The sequence below is a fragment of the Coregonus lavaretus genome (assembly GCF_964263955.1).
Source record: "Coregonus lavaretus genome assembly, chromosome: 5".
Taxonomy (NCBI): domain Eukaryota; kingdom Metazoa; phylum Chordata; class Actinopteri; order Salmoniformes; family Salmonidae; genus Coregonus; species Coregonus lavaretus.
The window spans coordinates 24,227,555-24,246,981 of record NC_139992.1 but is presented as its reverse complement, the minus strand read 5'-3'; the positions used below and the strand labels follow the sequence as shown (position 1 = coordinate 24,246,981).

At 41.9% G+C, this 19,427-nt stretch overlaps 1 protein-coding gene across 3 annotated transcripts in view; it reads right to left on the bottom strand.

The window, feature by feature from the left end:
- Positions 1 to 1,778: 1,778 nt before the first annotated feature.
- Positions 1,779 to 19,427, bottom strand: part of LOC311129631 (ganglioside-induced differentiation-associated protein 2-like) — a 37,238-nt gene continuing 19,589 nt past the window's right edge. For 2 of the 3 annotated variants that reach the window (XM_084161978.1, XM_084161979.1), the window contains 3 exons: positions 17,821 to 17,875; positions 15,126 to 15,269; positions 1,779 to 3,530 (listed from right to left, as the gene is read on the bottom strand). In XM_084161978.1, the coding sequence (XP_084018104.1) occupies positions 3,510 to 3,530; positions 15,126 to 15,269; positions 17,821 to 17,875 (220 nt within the window). In that variant the 3' untranslated portion in view covers positions 1,779 to 3,509. Of the gene's footprint in view, positions 3,531 to 6,455; positions 6,684 to 15,125; positions 15,270 to 17,820; positions 17,876 to 19,427 lie in introns of all 3 variants that reach the window. The other variant, XM_084161980.1, reaches the window with a different exon arrangement.

The following is a 19,427-nucleotide window of genomic DNA, read 5'->3' as shown; positions in this document are numbered from 1 at the left end:
ATTCAGCATTGAAAAAAGTTTAAGTTTGTTCCACCTGATCGAGTCTGACCACAAGTCAGAGACCACTGTGATGACACAACAAAAGCGTTTGATGGATCATTTTTGTCTTTTTCTAACGCCTCAAGGGAAAAGTAATCAAAAAGTAATCAGATTACTGAGTTTGGTTAATTCAAGTTACTTTACTGATTACAATTCTGGACAGGTAACTAGTAACTAATGGATTACATTTAGAAAGTAACCTACCCAACCCTGAAACTCTGCATATGTCGGCTCAATCGGAAATATTATAATATACTTAAACATTTCGATTGCACAATCTGTAACACGTCAGCGATACAGATTGAATAGAGCCCTAAAACCATAATCCTTTGGGGAGATTGTATTAATCATGTAGGTATTAGCTGTGCTGCTCGCAGAGAGGCCAATTCTAAGAGACTCCAGGAGTTGCATTGACCCCTTTGACTCATCACATACTACTGTTATGGTTTATAATATATCCTGTTGCCTAGCATTTCACTGTAAGTCTACACCTGTTGTTTACAAAGCATGTGACAAATACAATTGTATTTAATTTAAAGGGAGGATTCTGAACCGGCTAGTGTTCTCCCCCCCCACTAAAGCAGACAATCTTTGATCAATTGGTAGTTAGAGTAAAGGTGAACATTAGTCAACGTTTGTCTCCAACATGAAATAGTGCAGATATTTCAGAGGAGTAATTCTTGGCTGCTCTCATGGACAGAAATTTGCAGTGACGAGCCTTAGGCTACATGCTTTACAATCACAGGCAGGGTCACTCGTAGGTCTTATCCGTTCTGTGTACTATAGAAGTGTGGGTTGATGGTGATCTGTTCAAAGACTATTCTAAGCGTGTGTATCTGTAAGTAATTACTGATATGGATATTGTGTATATGGGATCATCTGGAAGTCAGGTTTCTGTGGAGGAGTCTGCATAAATTCAACATCAAAGGAAGAGATGTAAGATGTATTGGACTCAAGCACATGGTGATCATTGACAACCTAGATTGCATCCACATAAGAGAGTGCACATTGGGCAGAAGTCCTTCACTCAGTGGTCATCAACAGCTACATAGAAAATGAAAATCAGTGAAACTGAAAGCCAGAAACAGAACACACTGTCTGTGATCAGAAACTAAAAGCGCGTGTCTGTCTCTTAATCCCTGTTAGTGTAGCAGATCCTGCTGTCTGACCTCTCTCTCACCCACTCCTCTGTGGAGAGCAGAACCAAAGGTGGCCAGGTGTATGCGCGCGCGCGTGTCGCTGTGTCCACCACACCATTGTACCCAACTAATCCCTCCTTCGCAACGGGAAGTCTGTGGATGATGGATTTACCCCGCTCTTCACCCCATCCCTCTCTCCTTCCAGCTTTGTTTCCGTCCAGAGTTATAATCCGGCTTTGATTAATAAATGGATAACAAAAAAAAACATGATAAAGGTGAAGGATAGATTGTTGGAGGGTTAGGGACAGAGCAGGTGGAGGGACCGGGGGAGAGGGAGCAGAGGAAAATAGAGTAGCACGGTCGGACAGGTTTTAGTCAGTGAGACCACTTCACAGCTTCCTGGAAGAGATGGCTATTTTCTGTGGAAGACAAGAGCAGTGGAAAAAGCGACTCTGTGTGAAACACCTGCTGTTTATCCCTCCACTGATTATCTGTTGTTTTCTCCCTCTTTTTCTCCCATTCTTACAGTGATGTTGGGCCACGGCACAGACGTTTCCATAACAGTTTGATAAAGCAATTTCTAAATAAATTTTTCAGCAAGGACTTTAATCATTACAATTCATATATTTGAGTACCGTATGTTCATACATGTACGTGTTCTCAAACTGGATTAGACTAAACAATCCTACACAGAAAAAAAATCATAAAAATCATGGCAAAGTCTTTTGAATTTTCCTTGTTGTGATTGTGATTAGCTAGTGAGCTTACAAGTTAGGGTGAGATACGGGGGACATCTTTGACCCTTGGCTTGAGATCAGAAGGAACTGGCAATCAATGTTCACAAAAACAATGTCTGAGTGTATTTCCCAAAAGTGCACACACCCTCACAATATCGGTAAACAGCAGATACAATTTAAAATAACAATGTCAGCATAAACCAGAATGGTACGACTGTTTATTTTCATGTTTCAAAAAAAAAAAAAAACTCTACATCTTTAACATGGCACGGAATGTATTGGGATGCAGCTCAAATCTCAGATGATTACATCCTCTCTCTATAGACCACTAAAACAACACTAACTACAGCTGATACTTACATTCACTTACATGTCTCAGGAAAGCATGTGCTATTATCATAATGTAATAGAGGAGGTAACAAAGGAGAAATTAAGTTAAACATACTTATGAAGAAACAGACTGCTTGCTGAACACAATCATTAGTTCATTTGGTATTCAGAAAATCCCAAATCATGCATTGACGTCACTAGGAGATTTGTGCAAAATAAATTCTAGATACAATATATTTCAAGTTAGGATGCTGCCCTATTATTGCATTCTTAACATCTGAAGTATAACTTTAACTGTGATGATGGACATTAGAAGATGCAGCATCCCATGGTATAAATTCAATGTAAAGTAAAATAGTTATTCTAGTCTGGTTCTTCTTAGAAAAAACATTCTTACACACAGTACCGTGCTAAGTATACTCCAGAAACTAACTATTTGCCTGCGTTTTTCAAAAGAGAAAGAAAATAAAGAATGCTAAGTATTTAATACTTTATCAAACGCTCTTAATCCAGTTCAACAATTAACTTCTGTGCCATTTAATGAATGTCCTTTAACAGAAGCAGTAGAATTGTGTTTATGATTTCATTGTTTCATGTGAGGAACATTCTAGTCTTTATAAAGTTGATAAACTATTTCAACGGTGTGTGTCAATAAGAAACAAAGGTGGAAAGGGATGTGTGGACACCAGGTTCTGGGTGAAGTTGCGCAAAAATAAAAAAGGTGAAACATAACATGAGTGATGGTCTTACTATACTTGTGGTCTTACTATACTTGTGAGGACTTTTTGGGGGACCAACAATTGATTCCCATTCAAAATCCTATTTTCCTTAACCCAACTCCTAACCCTAAACTAACCCTAATTCTAACCTTAACCCCAAAATAGCCTTTTTACAAGTGAGGAGTCGCAAAATGTCCTCACTTCTCAGATTTTTTAGTTGGTTTACTATTCTTGTGAGGACTTCTGGTACTCACAAGTATAGTAAAACAAAAACACACACGGATAGTGTGGACACTAGGTTCTGGGACACCTAAAAACAGCTTCACATTTAAACAGCTTGTGAACATATACAACCTCCAAAACCTACCATTTGGTGAAGTTTTGCAAAAATAAAAAACATGAAACATAACATGAGTGATGTCACTGTCATGCACACAGGAGGGCAGGTTTTTAAAACAGGCCAGTGGAGTGTCCTGGGATTGGTTGGTGAGTTCACACAGGCTCCGTCACAGAGAGATCCATCTGTCCATCCTTCTATCCGTCTGTCATCTGATTGCATCCCACTGCTAATAAAAACATAATATTGGGTTCATCAGTATCCAGGCTTCTCAGAGTGTCAGCGTCCGGTATACTGTCCTTGTGAGGTCCCAGAAAAAGTCCACTGAGGCCCTGGGTGGCTTATAGTCTGGTCAGGGAGCTAAACCACAGAGGTCCTGCTGGTCAGAACATGGAAGTGGAGCCAGTCATGTGACTGTAGATGTAGTTATGCTACATTCATAACCAAGTGTGAAAGTGGTAATCACCAGTTGTGAAGTCGTACGAACACCAGTTGGATGCATTCACGTGCTTTGAACTAATTGAGAAACGCCAATTGGCTAATGGCAAACAAGCAAGTCATATAAATGAATATATTCTTTCAACAGCTTATCAGTGTACACCCAATATGTTCCCCCTGTTGATGATGCTTATTATGCATTATGGTTGAACCAAAAGATTACATGTAACAAACATTTTATTCAATTGGAAACAATGAAATATATATGTGAAATTAAACAAATGTATGTAATGCATGTACGTTGATGCTAATATGTACGGGCCGACTCTATTCTCTGTGTATATCAATGATGTCGCTCTTGCTGCTGGTGACTCTCAGATCCACCTCTACGCAGACGACGAACGCTGCTCGCACCCGCCTGCCCGACTAGAATTACTACTCTCGGCGGCTCTGACTTAGAATATGTGGACAACTACAAATACCTAGGTGTCTGGTTAGACTGTAAACTCTCCTTCCAGACTCACATTAAGCATCTCCAATCCAAAGTTAAATCTAGAATCGGCTTCCTATTTCGCAACAAAGCCTCCTTCACTCATGCTGCTAAACATGCCCTCGTAAAACTGACTATCCTACCGATCCTTGACTTTGACGATGTCATTTACAAAATAGCTTCCAACACTCTACTCAGCAAATTGGATGTAGTCTATCACAGTGCCATCCGTTTTGTCACCAAAGCCCCATATACTACCCACCATTGTGACCTGTACGCTCTCGTTGGCTGGCCCTCACTACATATTTGTCGCCAAACCCACTGGCTCCAGGTCATCTATAAATCCCTTCTAGGCAAATCCCTGTCTTATCTTTGCTCACAGGTCACCATAGCAACACCCACCCGTAGTCTGCGTTCCAGCAGGTATATCTCACTGGTCATCCCCAAAGCCAACACCTCTTTTGGTCGCCATTCCTTCCAGTTCTCTGCTGCCAATGACTGGAACGAACTGCAAAAATCTCTGAAGCTGGAGACACTTATCTCCTTCACTATCTTTAAGCATCAGTTGTCAGAGCAGCTTACCGATCACTGCACCTGTACACAGCCCATCTGAAATTAGCCCACCCAACTACCTCATCCCCATATTGTTATTTACATTGTTATTTATTTTGCTCATTTGCACCCCAGTATCTCTATTTGCACATCATCTTACATTTATATTTTAGTCATTTAGCATCTTCTGCACATCTATCACGCCAGTGTTAATACTAAATTATAATTGTAATTATTTTGCACTATGGCCTAGTTATTGCCTTACCTTCATAACTTACTACATTTGCACACACTGTATATATATTTTCTATTGTGTTATTGATTGTACGTTTTGTTTTACCCCATATGTAACTCTGTGTTGTTGTTGTTTTTTCAGCACTGCTTTGCTTTATCTTGGCCAGGATGTAGTTGTAAATGAGAACTTAAATAAAGGCGAAAAAGAAAAAAAAATGGAATGATGTTGCCATATGATAACAATAGCCTAATATCTTAATGCTGTAAACGATCGTCTTTTAACAGTTTCACTCAATTATTTCTAATCAACCTAATAATTATGACACACCCTCACTATTGTCATTGGTCATTGACTATTTTTATAGCGAACAAGCTGCATCAACCATAAACTAAAAGTACAGCTATCATGCTTGTAAATAAATTATAGTGTTCACAAACCATATTAATTTTACATTTACATTTTAGTCATTTAGCAGACGCTCTTATCCAGAGCGACTTACAGTTAGTGAGTGCATACATTATTATTATTATTATTATATATTTTTTTCATACTGGCCCCCCGTGGGAATCTAACCCACAACCCTGGCGTTGCAAACACCATGCTCTACCAACTGAGCTACATCCCTAATATATTGCTTTTTATAAATAATGTTTTGTTGTTGCATTTAACTGCTGAAAATGCTGTTGTCGGAGTGCAGGGATGATAGACGAGGTTCTCACTAGTAATTACCACTTGGAGGGGCGTTCAAGTCGATTTTTCCCAGTCGTATGTGGTAAATACCTCCTTCCCACTTGGATATGAATGCAGAATGAGTCTCAGGGTGTTTCTCAATATGCATACTACCGTGATCCACACTCTCATGCTCCGAGTGCATTTTCCAACGACGTTCTCGAGTACGTTCTTGTGAGGACGAGAGTGTGGAGAATGCATAAAACATTACATTTGAGAAGCATTCGTACTCCCCCTACTGTATTACCTCACGCTTCACCTCCCCATTCACCTCCCCATTCACTGAACCTTCTTCCAGCCACGACAATTGCAACAACAGACAAAACAAGATATGCACAAAGCAAACGTTTGACTTCATAATTATCAGCTAGATATGTGAATCGTAATAATGTAGCTAACCAGATAGTTTAACAGGCAAAAATGACCTAAAACTTATATTTTGCAAGATTGATGTAAATTCTAACAGTAGTAGCTAGCCAGTTTGCCCAATTGACTTATTATAGGCTTGTGATCTACGGTACATAGGCAGGTAAACATGCCAAAATTAAGACAGCATGTATTTATTAACGTATAAAGAAAAAGTATTGTAGTCAGGCAACATATGAGATGTGAATAGGCAACATTTCATTCAGAAGTCGGAGTGTATTTTCTCTTGCTTCAGCTAAAATAATGATTTTTTTTTCGTTGTTGCGTCATATTTCTTTGCATACCTTCCGTTGAAGATTGCATCGATGCATGCTTCAAAAGATGTACCAAACGGAGTGTGCATTCGAGAAGTGCCCTCCGTGCTCCGTTTCACGTGCTTTGATTTGGACTCATGCTCGGATCCTCCCGTGCTCCAATTTGCGTACTCGGAATACGGTAGTATGCATTTTGAGAAACACCCTCAGAGTCCTTGGCTTTTCTCTCTCTCTGTCGGAGTTCTGATTGGTTCACACCTAAAACACACACGGACAAACACATACAGGTTATGTCATTATAATGAGACTATAAACATTGCTTGACGTTTTACTATCAGGTTACACACTGCACTGTGTGTATATAGTAGTAGTCAGCGGAGAGCATTTTTACTGCGAAAATCCAGAGATGTTACCAAAAAAGGCGATGAAAGCAGAAGTGAAAGTTCAAATGAAAGATATTAAAGAGCCATTGTATAATTATCTCATTCATTTATAGGCCTGGTTTGCCTCTTTCTGATTGAGTAGAGTTTTGGAGTTGAGTAGAGCGCACAAACCTGAGTATATACACAAACTGGCATATTTCAACTAAATGTCTCTGGATAGGAATGCCTACTGAGTAGACAACCCTTCTATATGAAGTTATTAAATGGCAGTGATTGCTGGTACGTTATTGTAATGTAGAGTTGCATCCAAAACATCTCACTATTCCAGTTTCCCCCCTAGAAAGTGGTAAGCAGGCCGGTGTACAGCACTCATGACTTCCTATGGGCAGCTCATTTCCTCATTTGACCAACGCTTGGACTGAAAATTGAAAGATCATTTGAATGAATGTTTTGCAGGGAAAGCTAACGGGCTGGGGCTAACACCAGCCGCTCTGCAGGTATAGCTAACGGGTTAGGGCTAACACCAGCCGCTCAGCAGGGAAAGCTAACGGGTTAGGGCTAACACCAGCCACTCTGCAAGGAAAGCTAACAGGCTAGGGCTAACACCAGCCGCTCTGCAGGGAAAGCTAATGGGTTAGGGCTAACACCAGCCACTCTGCAGGGAAAACTACTACTCTGCAGAGAAAGCTAATGGGCTAGGGCTAACAACAACCGCTCTCCAGGGAAAACTAACGGACTAGGGCTAACACCAGCCGCTCTTCAGGGAAAGCTAACGGACTAGGGCTAACACCTGCCGCTCTGCAGTCCAACGCAGCTGCTGATGCGCTCATAGGCCAGGGTAGTGAGGGGAGAGACTGAGTTAGTTACCATAGTTAGCAATAAGAGCCTAAGTGCAACACTTTGCAACATCAACTAATCTACAGTGAGGGAAAAAGTATTTGATCCCCTGCTGATATTGTATGTTTTCCCACTGACAAAGAAATTATCAGTCTATAATTTTAATGGTAGGCTTATTTGAACAGTGAGAGACAGAATAACAACAACAAAAATCCAGAAAAATGCATGTCAAAAATTTTATAAATTGATTTGCATTTTAAATGAGGGAAATAAGTATTTGACCCCCTCTCAATCAGAAAGATTTCTGGCTCCCAGGTCTCTTTTATACAGGTAACGAGCTGAGATTAGGAGCACACTATTAAAGGGAGTGCTCCTAATCTCAGCTTGTTACCTGTATGAAAGACACCTGTCCACAGAAGCAATCAATCAATCAGCTTCCAAACTCTCCACCATGGCCAAGACCAAAGAGCTCTCCAAGGATGTCAGGGACAAGATTGTAGACCTACACAAGGCTGGAATGGGCTACAAGACCATCGCCAAGCAGCTTGGTGAGAAGGTGACAACAGTTGGTGCGATGATTCGCAAATGGAAGAAACACAAAAGAACTGTCAATCTCCCTCCGCCTGGGGCTCCACGCAAGATCTCACCTTGTGGAGTTGCAATGATCATGAGAATGGTGAGGAATCAGCCCTGAACTACACGGGAGGATCTTGTCAATGATCTCAAGGCAGCTGGGACCATAGTCACCAAGAAAACAATTGGTAACACACTACGCCGTGAAGGACTGAAATCCTGCAGCACCCGCAAGGTCCCCCTGCTCAAGAAAGCACATATACAGGGCCGTCTGAAGTTTGCCAATGAACATCTGAATGATTCAGAGGAGAACTGGGTGAAAGTGTTGTGGTCAGATGAGACCAAAATGGAGCTCTTTGGCATCAACCAGAGCATATGAGCGGAGTGGAGCGGGAGCGAGCGTGGAGCGTGAGCGGACGGATTTTGAACAGAGCGCAGAGCGGCATTTTTAAAAGGACGGAGCGTCGCCCTATGTCCCGCTCCAATTTCGCTCGCTCACACCAAGAGTCTGAAGCATTCTCAAGCCTGACCCAGAATCCATCTGTTTAATTTAATTTGTGTCGTCCAAGAATTTGTATTTTATAGAGCGAGGAGCAGCAGCAGCAACAAGAGAAAAGCGTTGAGGAATTCAAAAGTTTATTCACTGCAGGCAAAGGCCCAACCATAACAAGGGAGAGAAAAAGAGAGCTGGATGTAGCATTTAAAAAAATGATTTTCATGGACTATGAACCGCTGAGTAAAGGAGAACGCGAAGGGATGCAACACTTCGCCAGCGCAGCTCAACCGGGCTACACCCCCCCCCCAAGAAACTATGATAAATCAGTACTTTACTTTGTCAAATTTACATCTGAGATGCCCCATTCACATGCTTCAGCTGGCGATCAAAAACGCCGTTAACGAGCACGACAACATTAATAGGCTGTTAGTGAAAGTCGGGCACCTGGTGAAAAGTGTACGCAAGAGCACAGAGGAAACCGACCAATTAGGTGTCCGCCCCACAAATGCCTGCGCCATTCGATGGAGCAGCCAGCTGCGGATGATTCAGTCGTTCATCCGGTTGTTCCAAAAAGACCCGTTATGGCAAAACAAACTTAAGTCTAATGTTGCTAACATCACCCTGAATCAAGTACCGCAGCTGACGCACCTTGTCCGTGTGCTGACACCACTAGCAGACCTCACAGACAAAATGCAGAAGGAGCTGGGGAACCTGGGGATGATCCTCCCTGCTGTCACAGAAATCAAATCCCTGCTCACCGATTACACTCACGCTGCACTTCCAATGGGCATCGCTGCTTTTGCAGAAACATTGGCAAACAACGTGTCAATTCGCTATGGAATATACTATACTGATTAACATCTCATTTTAGCGTCAGTGTTAGATCCCCGTTTCAAGACAGAATGGATAATCCGAGATGAGTCTGTATGCAACAAATTCGGGGAGATAAAGTAAGGCTGTGGTTTATGCTAAAAGTGAAATACATGCAGATTTCGTTCCTTTTTTGGAGTGAGCGGGGGCGATTGGAGTGGAGCGCGATGCAAACTGCGTTGAGCGCTGAGCGATAATGAGCGGACTGGCCTGATGTGGCTTTGAGCGGGGGGAGCGGAGGGGTGAACAACTCCGTGAGCGAGGAGCTGAGATTCTCACCGCTCCACTCCGCTCATATGCTCTGGCATCAACTCAACTCGCCGTGTTTGGAGGAGGAGGAATGCTGCCTATGACCCCAAGAACACCATCCCCACCGTCAAACATGGAGGTGGAAACATTATGCTTTGGGGGTCTTTTTCTGCTAAGGGGACAGGACAACTTCACTGCATCAAAGGGACGATGGACGGGACCATGTACCGTCAAATCTTGGGTGAGAACCTCCTTCCCTCAGCCAGGGCATTGAAAATGGGTCGTGGATGTGTATTCTAGCATGACAATGACCCAAAACACATGGCCAAGGCAACAAAGGAGTGGCTCAAGAAGAAGCACATTAAGGTCCTGGAGTGGCCTAGCCAGTCTCCAGACCTTAATCCCATAGCAAATCTATGGAGGGAGCTGAAGGTTCGAGTTGCCAAACGTCAGCCTCGAAACCTTAATGACTTGGAGAAGATCTGCAAAGAGGAGTGGGACAAAATCCCTTCTGAGATGTGTGCAAACCTGGTGGCCAACTACAAGAAACGTCTGACCTCTGTGATTGACAACAAGGGTTTTGCCACCAAGTACTAAGTAATGTTTTGCAGAGGGGTCAAATACTTATTTCCCTCATTAAAATGAAAATAAATTTATAACATTTTTGACATGGGTTTTTCTGGATTTTTTTGTTATTATTCTGTCTCTCACTGTTCAAATAAACCTACCATTAAAATTATAGACTGATCATTTCTTTGTCAGTGGGAAAACGTACAAAATCAGCAGGGGATCAAATACTTTTTCCCCCTCACTGTACATACAGATAGATCCATAATGGAGCCTCCACTTCAAAGACATTCCCCTCCCTACCCAATCTAACCCAACACATACCCATGCAAAACAAGGACAAGAAGCGAGATATCAGCACAGTGGTGTAGTGGAGTGTATACGCAGGTATAAGCCGCATACCCACTTATTTATCAGTGGGCATTGCGCATACTCACTTCTTAATCCACACTGATACGTATCAAAGTAGTGTAGTGGAAGTACAGTGCACTCCACCAACCAGACTGAAGCCACTCCTCAGTAAAAGGCACAGGACAGCCCACTTCGAGTTTGCCAAAAGGCACCTAAAGGACTGAGACCATGAGAAACAAGATTCTCTAGTCTGATAAAACCAAGATTGAACCCTTTGGCCTGAATGCCAAGTGTCACGTCTGGAGGAAACCTTGCACCAGTGGCAGGGACTGGGAGACTAGTCGGAATCGAGGGAAAGACTGGGGCGAAGGTTCACCTTTCAACAGGACAACGACCCTACGCACACAGCCAAGACAACGCAGGAGGGGCTTCGGGACAAGTCTCTTAATGTCCTTGATTGGCCCAGCCAAAGCCCGGACTTCAACCGATCGAACATCTCTGGAGAGACTTGAAAATAGCTGTGCAGAGACGCTCCCCATCCAACCTGACAGAGCTTGAGAGGATCTGCAGAGAAGAATGGGGGAAACTCCCCAAATACAGGTGTCCCAAGCTTGTAGCGTCCTACCCAAGAAGACTCAAGGCTGAAATCGCTGCCAAAAGGTGCTTCAACAAAGTACTGGATAATGGGTCTGAATACTTATGTAAATGTGATATTTCAGTTAGTAAAAAATTATACATTTGCTAAAATTTCTAAAAACCTGTTTTTGCTTTGTCATTATGCGGTATTATGTGTAGATTGATGAGGAAAATGAACTTTTTAATACATTTTAGAATAAGGCTGTTACGTAACAAAATGTGGAAAAAGTTAAGGGATCTGAATACTTTCCGAATGCACTGTATATGCCATATCAATTAACAAGGCTGATGGAACAGATCAGAATGTTTAGCTTAAAATGTTGCTAAACTATTATTTCTTCACATTTTAGGCGCAGCAATTTACGCATGAACGTTCCAAAATGCAGTTGCGGGAAAACACCATTCTAAAATGCGCACCGCACATGCGAGCGGTTTCATGGCCAGAGATGGAAATATCCATTAGAAATTTGGTAAAACGGGGGGATTTAAAGATGCAACAACTATCATGGGTTGCTAATATGACTAGGATAATGCCTTTGGCTGCTAGACAATGAAAGAAAGTTTTTAAAAAAACAAATAGAACAGGAGAACGCATATGAGTAAGTCTTTATGAAAAATGATTGCCTCCACGTCTCTATGGTGGGATTTTAGATATAGGCTACTTTGAAGCTAGGTAAGACATGCCTCTCATATTATGAAGTAAAACGTCCAGGTGTCAAACAATGAAGGAAAAATACAGGGATGCTAATAATAGGCCTAACCGTCTTCTGGTAGATGGAAAGGCTTTCCCAAAAACCTTCTCTATTAAATGTTAACTACCTAGAAAGTAGCCTATGCCTACCTGTCAGAATATCATGATTATTTGCATCAACCCAGTGGCCATTTCTTTTGCAAACTCCTTCTCATGTACAACAGAAACACTGCTAACCAAACAACAGTGCTAGGTGCCTGCACACTTGAGTTAAAAGGCAACTACACTCAAATCAAAATGTATTTGATTTTTTACCAGACCTTAAATGTGGACTCCTGATGTGGTTCAAGCACTGTTATGGTATTAGAACATACAATTTAGTTGTATGTTAAAAAAGTGTGACTTTGAGAGCGAAAACCTGAAGAAAAAAAATCAGACTCAGTTGACAGTCTCATTTATCGATTTCAATAGTAGGCCTAATATTAGCCTACTTGCACAGTACAGCTTGGGTTTGCCTGACTGTGAAAGACCAATATGGGATTTTTTTATTTTAGGTCATTCAGAGTGTATGTCACAGTTTCTCATTGAATTTTTCACATAGGGCAACTTTTACATCACGTCACCAAATAATTGATTAAAACACACTGTTTTGCAATGAAGGTCTACAGTAGCTTCAACAGCACTCTGTAAGGTAGCACCATGGTGTAGCCGGAGGACAGCTAGCTTCCATCCTCCTCTTGGTACATCGACTTCAATACAAAATCCTAGGAGGCTCTTGGTTCTCACCCCCTTCCATAGACATACACAGTAATTATGACAACTTCCGGAGGACGTCCTCCAACCTATCAGAGCTCTTGCAGCATGAACGGACATGTTGTCCACCCAATCAAAGGATCAGATAATTAATCTAGTACTGCAGCTAGCAAGCTACAGCTAGCTAGCACTGCAGTGCATAAAATGTGGTGAGTAGTTGACTCAAAGAGAGAGAAAGAAAAATAGTTGAACAGTTTTCAACAAATTAATTTCTTCAAAAATGAAGGAGAAGCAAGAGAGAGAGAGTTCATCATTTTTTTTCACTTTCAGTTTCACTTAGCTAGCAAATGCAGCGGTCTAGTTTAGTTACTCAAACACCCGGCTCAAACAGAGGGATGCTATGTTAGCTATCTGGCTATGACTATCCAACACAGCACTGGAACTCTTCCAAGTCAAGGTAAGCTTTTGGGTTTATTAATTAATTGCCACCGGGGACCGCCGGTGTAACTGCTTACTGACTATACACTAACATTTCTGCATGATTGTAGCGGGTTTACTAACACATTAGTTCTATTAGCTATGTTGACTAGGACGTTACTTTAGCTAATATGGGGACAATGATGTAGGCTGTGTGTAGCGGTTATGACATGTTTTGGCTTGGAACGTTTTTTCAGCCTGGTCACATACAGCTGATGTGTTGTTCATTGAAGTCCACAAAGGAAGGGAAAAGGTGAGAGGGAATACAACGTGGCTGCTATGAAAGTGAACTGAGTTTACCGAATGGGGATAAAAACACCTGAATTTGTCCAATAGAAACTCTCATTTGCAACTGTTGGACTAATGATTACACCCTAGATAAGCTAGATGCAGGCAAGAGTGTGCAAGGCGGTATTGAATGTGTCACTGTCTGTCCATGTGTCACTGTCTCATCTCAAATTTCTCTCAACCTGTGTGCACCTACATCGTAAACTTTAATTCATAGGCTAGGTTGTAGCAACCTCATGATGGGTATAGGGGAAATTCTAGTATCATGTAGTAGCCTAAACCTATCGATGTTACATTGAGCTGGGTGAATGGAATATGAATTACAGTCATCCAACATGCTGTAATAGAAATAACGCCATGCTCATGAAAAAGAAATCGTCCTCCCTCATCATAAACAGCACTGACCACCACTGGAGTATATCCACTTCTCCAGGCACCACTACACCACTGTATCAGCGCATATAAGCTTACAAATGAACCAACTCCACAAACTAACAAATGAGTCACCCAGAGCCAGCAAGGAGTGATTGCATTGTTTCCCCTCTCTTCGTTTCATCTCAATACAAGATCAAATAAACAATATTAAAGAGCTATTGTGTAACGCTCACTCCTTTTCAGTCCTGCTTTTCTTTTCCATCTGACTTAGGTTGATAACTCCAGTTGACAAATTGAGTTTTAATTAGAACATACAGACCTGTGTAAATATACTAACAGTCATATCAAGTGTTTACATCTGTGGAGGTATTTTAGCGACCGTGACCAGTAACCCAGAATAAATAACTAAAATTAAAGATGCACTATGCAAAAATCGCTCCACCATTTCCTGGTTGCTAAAATTCTAATAGTTCACCTAATTTCAGTTTATGTGACAAAACAAGCAAGTACAGTGTAGAGAATCATTGTACCATCTAAACCGCTGTGAAATATATTTTCCAGTACCCAAAATATTGTATTTTCAGCTGTTTGAAGCTGGTGTACAAAACCAAAATTAAAAGACGCAAAAACGAAACTTAAGCACAGGAAGCATAGAAATAGCACACATAGAACAGATCTACCGCTTTTTAGACTTGCTTTCAATAAGAATGACAGATCTATAACTCACATTTCTATGTGAATTTGGTCGGGTCGCCCAAAAAGTTACATATTGCAGCTTTACATTCAACTACATAACAATTCCGGTTTCATTTCCAGTGATGGATCACCCATTTTAACTGCCATCAAGTTCTTCAAATGTCTTGGGTTTACTCAAAAGTTTTTTCTGAACAGTTTGCTGGTTATTTGTATTTTTGCAGACAATTGGGTCCTTTGAACAAACCAACAAAAATAGTCAGAAGAAGATAAGGTACATGTTACATTTTAAATCGAAACACACACATAAAGGGCAACACTTAGAATATGATACAATGTGGGAACATACCCACAACTCAATACATGAGTGAATGTGTGTGTGTGTCTGTGGAGCCCTGCAGATGTAGGTCAGCAAGGTTCGTAAACTAGACAGAGACAGAGTGGTATGTGTAGGGCCTCACCCGTGCGTTGTACTCTAGGACAAAGGGGGGGATGTCTATCTGTTCAGGCAGGATACAGGTGAAGAGCTGCTGGAGGGTCTCTACATGATGGACCTTCTGCTTCATCCCTGACACACTGAACGTAGTGAAGAACCAGGTGGACACCTGACAGACAGAGAAATTAACATGATAAGATTAGATACATGGAGAAACACTAAAAAAGTGTAAATAGAATGTAAAAAGGGTAAAAGTGTGTGTGTGTGGGTGGGGGGTGGGGGGGGGGGGGCGTTTCCCAGACACAGATTAACCACTTTGTTAGTCCTGTGTCCGGGTTGGAAAACCTGCCCTAAAGGTTCAATTGTAATACTTGTTAATAGCACGGATGCGTTTTGGCTGAAGCCTTCCACTGTGTTTAAGTGGTAATCTATTGAAACAAATTTACTTCTCCCTAAAATCCATTTATTAGGTTTGATTGAATAAGGCCAATAGACTTCCACTCTCCTCTTTAGTACGCAAGTGTGTGCTCTGCTTCCCATTCCAAACCATTTAAACCCATTTAAAGCATTAATTCTAATGACCCCAGCACAATGCCTGGCCCGTCTCTCATACACACCTCAAGTTACACCTCAGAGTCAAGTTACCTCAGAGTTCATGGATCATTTTAATTGACCAATTAGTATATTGCTAAACTGTGAGCCTTCTCCCATCTAACGGGCTGATTCAACTCAGTAACTGTGCAGATGAGACCAGAGGTTGAAGTTAGAACAGGGTTATGTGTCAGGGAGGCTCACAGTCGGAAAAAAACAACTCCAGAACAGTAATGGGGTGGAGTGCATGCGTGTGTGTTTGTGTGTGAAGAGTCCTGCAAGATCTTGGTCAGAAAAGGTTGTAAACTTGACTGGTCATAAAACAGTCAATTCAGAAAGTAAACCAAATTCCAAGTCCACATGTTCCTAACTGAAAAGCATTGAAGATCATTTTAATTTCATTGTACCTGAATTCACTGGAATTGACCCCAACCCTGGTATATGCAGTGCATTCGGAAAGTTTTCAGACCCCTTGACTTTTTCCACTTTGTTAGGTTACAGCCTTATTCTAAAATGGATGAAATTGTTTTTCTCCCTCATCAATCTACATACAATACCCCATAATGACAAAGCAAAAAAAAAAAGTTTTGAAATGTTTGCTAATTTCTTTAAAAAAGAAAACGGATTCACATTTACATAAGTATTCAGACCCTTTACTCAGTACTTTGTTGAAGCACCTTTGGCAGCGATTACAGCCTCGAGTCTTCTTGGGTATGACGCTACAAGCTTGGCTCACCTGTATTTGTGGAGTTTCTCCCATTCTTCTCTGCAGATCCTCTCAAGCTCTGTCAGGTTGGATGGGGATCGTTGCTGCACAGCTATTTTCAGGTCTCTCCAGTGATGTTTGATCAGGTTTAAGTCCGGGCTCTGGCTGGGCCACTCAAGAACATTCAGAGACTTGTCCCGAAGCCACTCCTGCGTTGTCTTGGCTGTGTGCTTAGGGTCATTGTCCTGTTGGAAGGTGAACCGTCGGCCGAGTCTGAGGTCCTGAGAGCTCTGGAGCAGGTTTTCATCAAGGATCTCTCTGTACTTTGCTCCGTTCATCTTTGCCTCGATCCTGACTAGTCTCCCAGTCCCTGCCGCTGAAAAACATCCCCACAGCATGATTCTGCCACCACCATGCTTCACCGTAGGGATGGTGCCAGGTTTCCTCCAGACGTGACGCTTGGCATTCAGGCCAAAAGAGTTCAATCTTGGTTTCATCAGACCAGAGAATCTTGTTTCTCATGGTCTGAGAGTCTTTAGTTGTCTTTTGGCAAACTCCAAGCGGGCTGTCATGTGCCTTTTACTAAGGAGTGGCTTCCGTCTGGCCACTCTACCATAAAGGCCTGATTGGTGGAGTGCTGCAGAGATGGTTGTCCTTCTGGAAGGTTCTCCCATCTTCACAGAGGAACTCTAGAGTTCTGTCAGAGTGACCATCGAGTTCTTAGTCACCTCCCTGACCAAGGCCCCTCTCCCCCGAAAGCTCAGTTTTGGCCGGGCGGCCAGCTCTAGGAAGAGTCTTGGTGGTTCCAAACTTCTTCCATTTAAGAATGATGGAAGCCACTGTGTTCTTTGCGACCTTCAATGCTGCAGAAATGTTTTGGTACCCTACCCCAGAACTGTGCCTCGACACAATCCTGTCTCGGAGCTCTACGGACAATTCCTTCGACCTCATGGCTTGGTTTTTGCTCAGACATGCACTGTCAACTGTGGGACCTTATATAGACTGGTATGTGCCTTTCCAAATCATGTCCAATCAATTGAATTTACCCCAGGTGGACTCCAATCAAGTTGTAGAAACATCATTGGAAACAGGATGCACCTGAGCTCAATTTCGAGTATCATAGCTATGGGTCTGAATACTTATGTAAATAAGGTATTTCTGTTTTTTATTTCTAATAAATGTGCAACATTTTCTAAAAACCTGTTTTCGCTTTGTCATTATGGAGTATTGTGTGTAGATTGCTGAGGATTGTTTTTCATTTAATCCATTTTAGAATAAGGCTGTAACGTAACAAAATGTGGAAAAAGTCAAGGGTCTGAATACTTTCAGAAGGCACTGTACATATCCTAACAATGCCTAGTAGTAGAAATACATATAACAACAGTGTTTGGGAAGCAGTAAAACGGAGTACTGTAGACTTTACCTTGGAGCGAAATGAGGGGTGTACAAAGTAGAAAGCCCTCAAGTTATTCTTAAACCTGGAATACAAAAAAATAAGCAAAAACCATCAAATACAGAATTCATTCACTGACATATCACTATTGGCTAGCATTTTAAATAGTGATTATTATTATTATTATTATTATTATAATGACTTATTTATTATTGCCCTTATTGAGAGAAAAAAACAGCAATATATCAAAAAGAAAATATGTCTTGAAAGAAAAGACTTAAGCACGGGAAGCATAGAAATAGCACACATACAGTGAGGGAAAAAAGTATTTGATCCCCTGCTGATTTTGTACGTTTGCCCACTGACAAAGAAATGATCAGTCTATAATTTTAATGGTATGTTTATTTGAACAGTGAGAGACAGAATAACAACAAAATAATCCAGAAAAACGCATGTCAAAAATGTTATAAATTGATTTGCATTTTAATAAGTATTTGACCCCTCTGCAAAACATGACTTAGTACTTGGTGGCAAAACCCTTGTTGGCAATCACAGAGGTCAGACGTTTCTTGTAGTTGGCCACCAGTTTTGCACACATCTCAGGAGGAATTTTGTCCCAATCCTCTTTGCAGATATTCTCCAAGTCATTAAGGTTGAGGCTGACGTTTGGCAACTCGAACCTTCAGCTCCCTCCATAGATTTGCTATGGGATTAAGGTCTGGAGACTGGCTAGGCCACTCCAGGACCTTAATGTGCTTCTTCTTGAGCCACTCCTTTGTTGCCTTGGCCGTGTGTTTTGGGTCATTGTCATGCTGGAATACCAATCCACGACCCATTTTCAATGCCCTGGCTGAGGGAAGGAGGTTCTCACCAAAGATTTGACGGTACATGGCCCCGTCCATCGTCCCTTTGATGCGGTGAAGTTGTCCTGTCCCCTTAGCAGAAAAGCATAATGTTTCCACCTCCATGTTTGACGGTGGAGATGGTGTTCTTGGGGTCATAGGCAGTTTGGAGGTCCTCCTCCTCCAAACACGGCGAGTTGAGTTGATGCCAAAGAGCTCCATTTTGGTCTCATCTGACCACAACACTTTCACCCAGTTTTCCTCTGAATCATTCAGATGTTCATTGGACGGTCATGTATATGTGCTTTCTTGAGCAGAGGGACCTTGCGGGTGCTGCAGGATTTCAGTCCTTCACGGCGTAGTGTGTTACCAATTGTTTTCTTGGTGACTATGGTCCCAGCTGCCTTGAGATCATTGACAAGATCCTCCCGTGTAGTTCTGGGCTGATTCCTCACCATTCTCATGATCATTGCAACTCCACGAGGTGAGATCTTGCATGGAGCCCCAGGCCGAGGGAGATTGACAGTTCTTTTGTGTTTCTTCCATTTGCGAATCGCACAAACTGTTGTCACCTTCTCACCAAGCTGCTTGGCGATGGTCTTGTAGCCCATTCCAGCCTTGTGTAGGTCTACAATCTTGTCCCTGACATCCTTGGAGAGCTCTTTGGTCTTGGCCATGGTGGAGAGTTTGGAATCTGATTGATTGATTGCTTCTGTGGACAGGTGTCTTTTATACAGGTAACAAACTGAGATTAGGAGCACTCCCTTTAATAGTGTGCTCCTAATCTCAACTCGT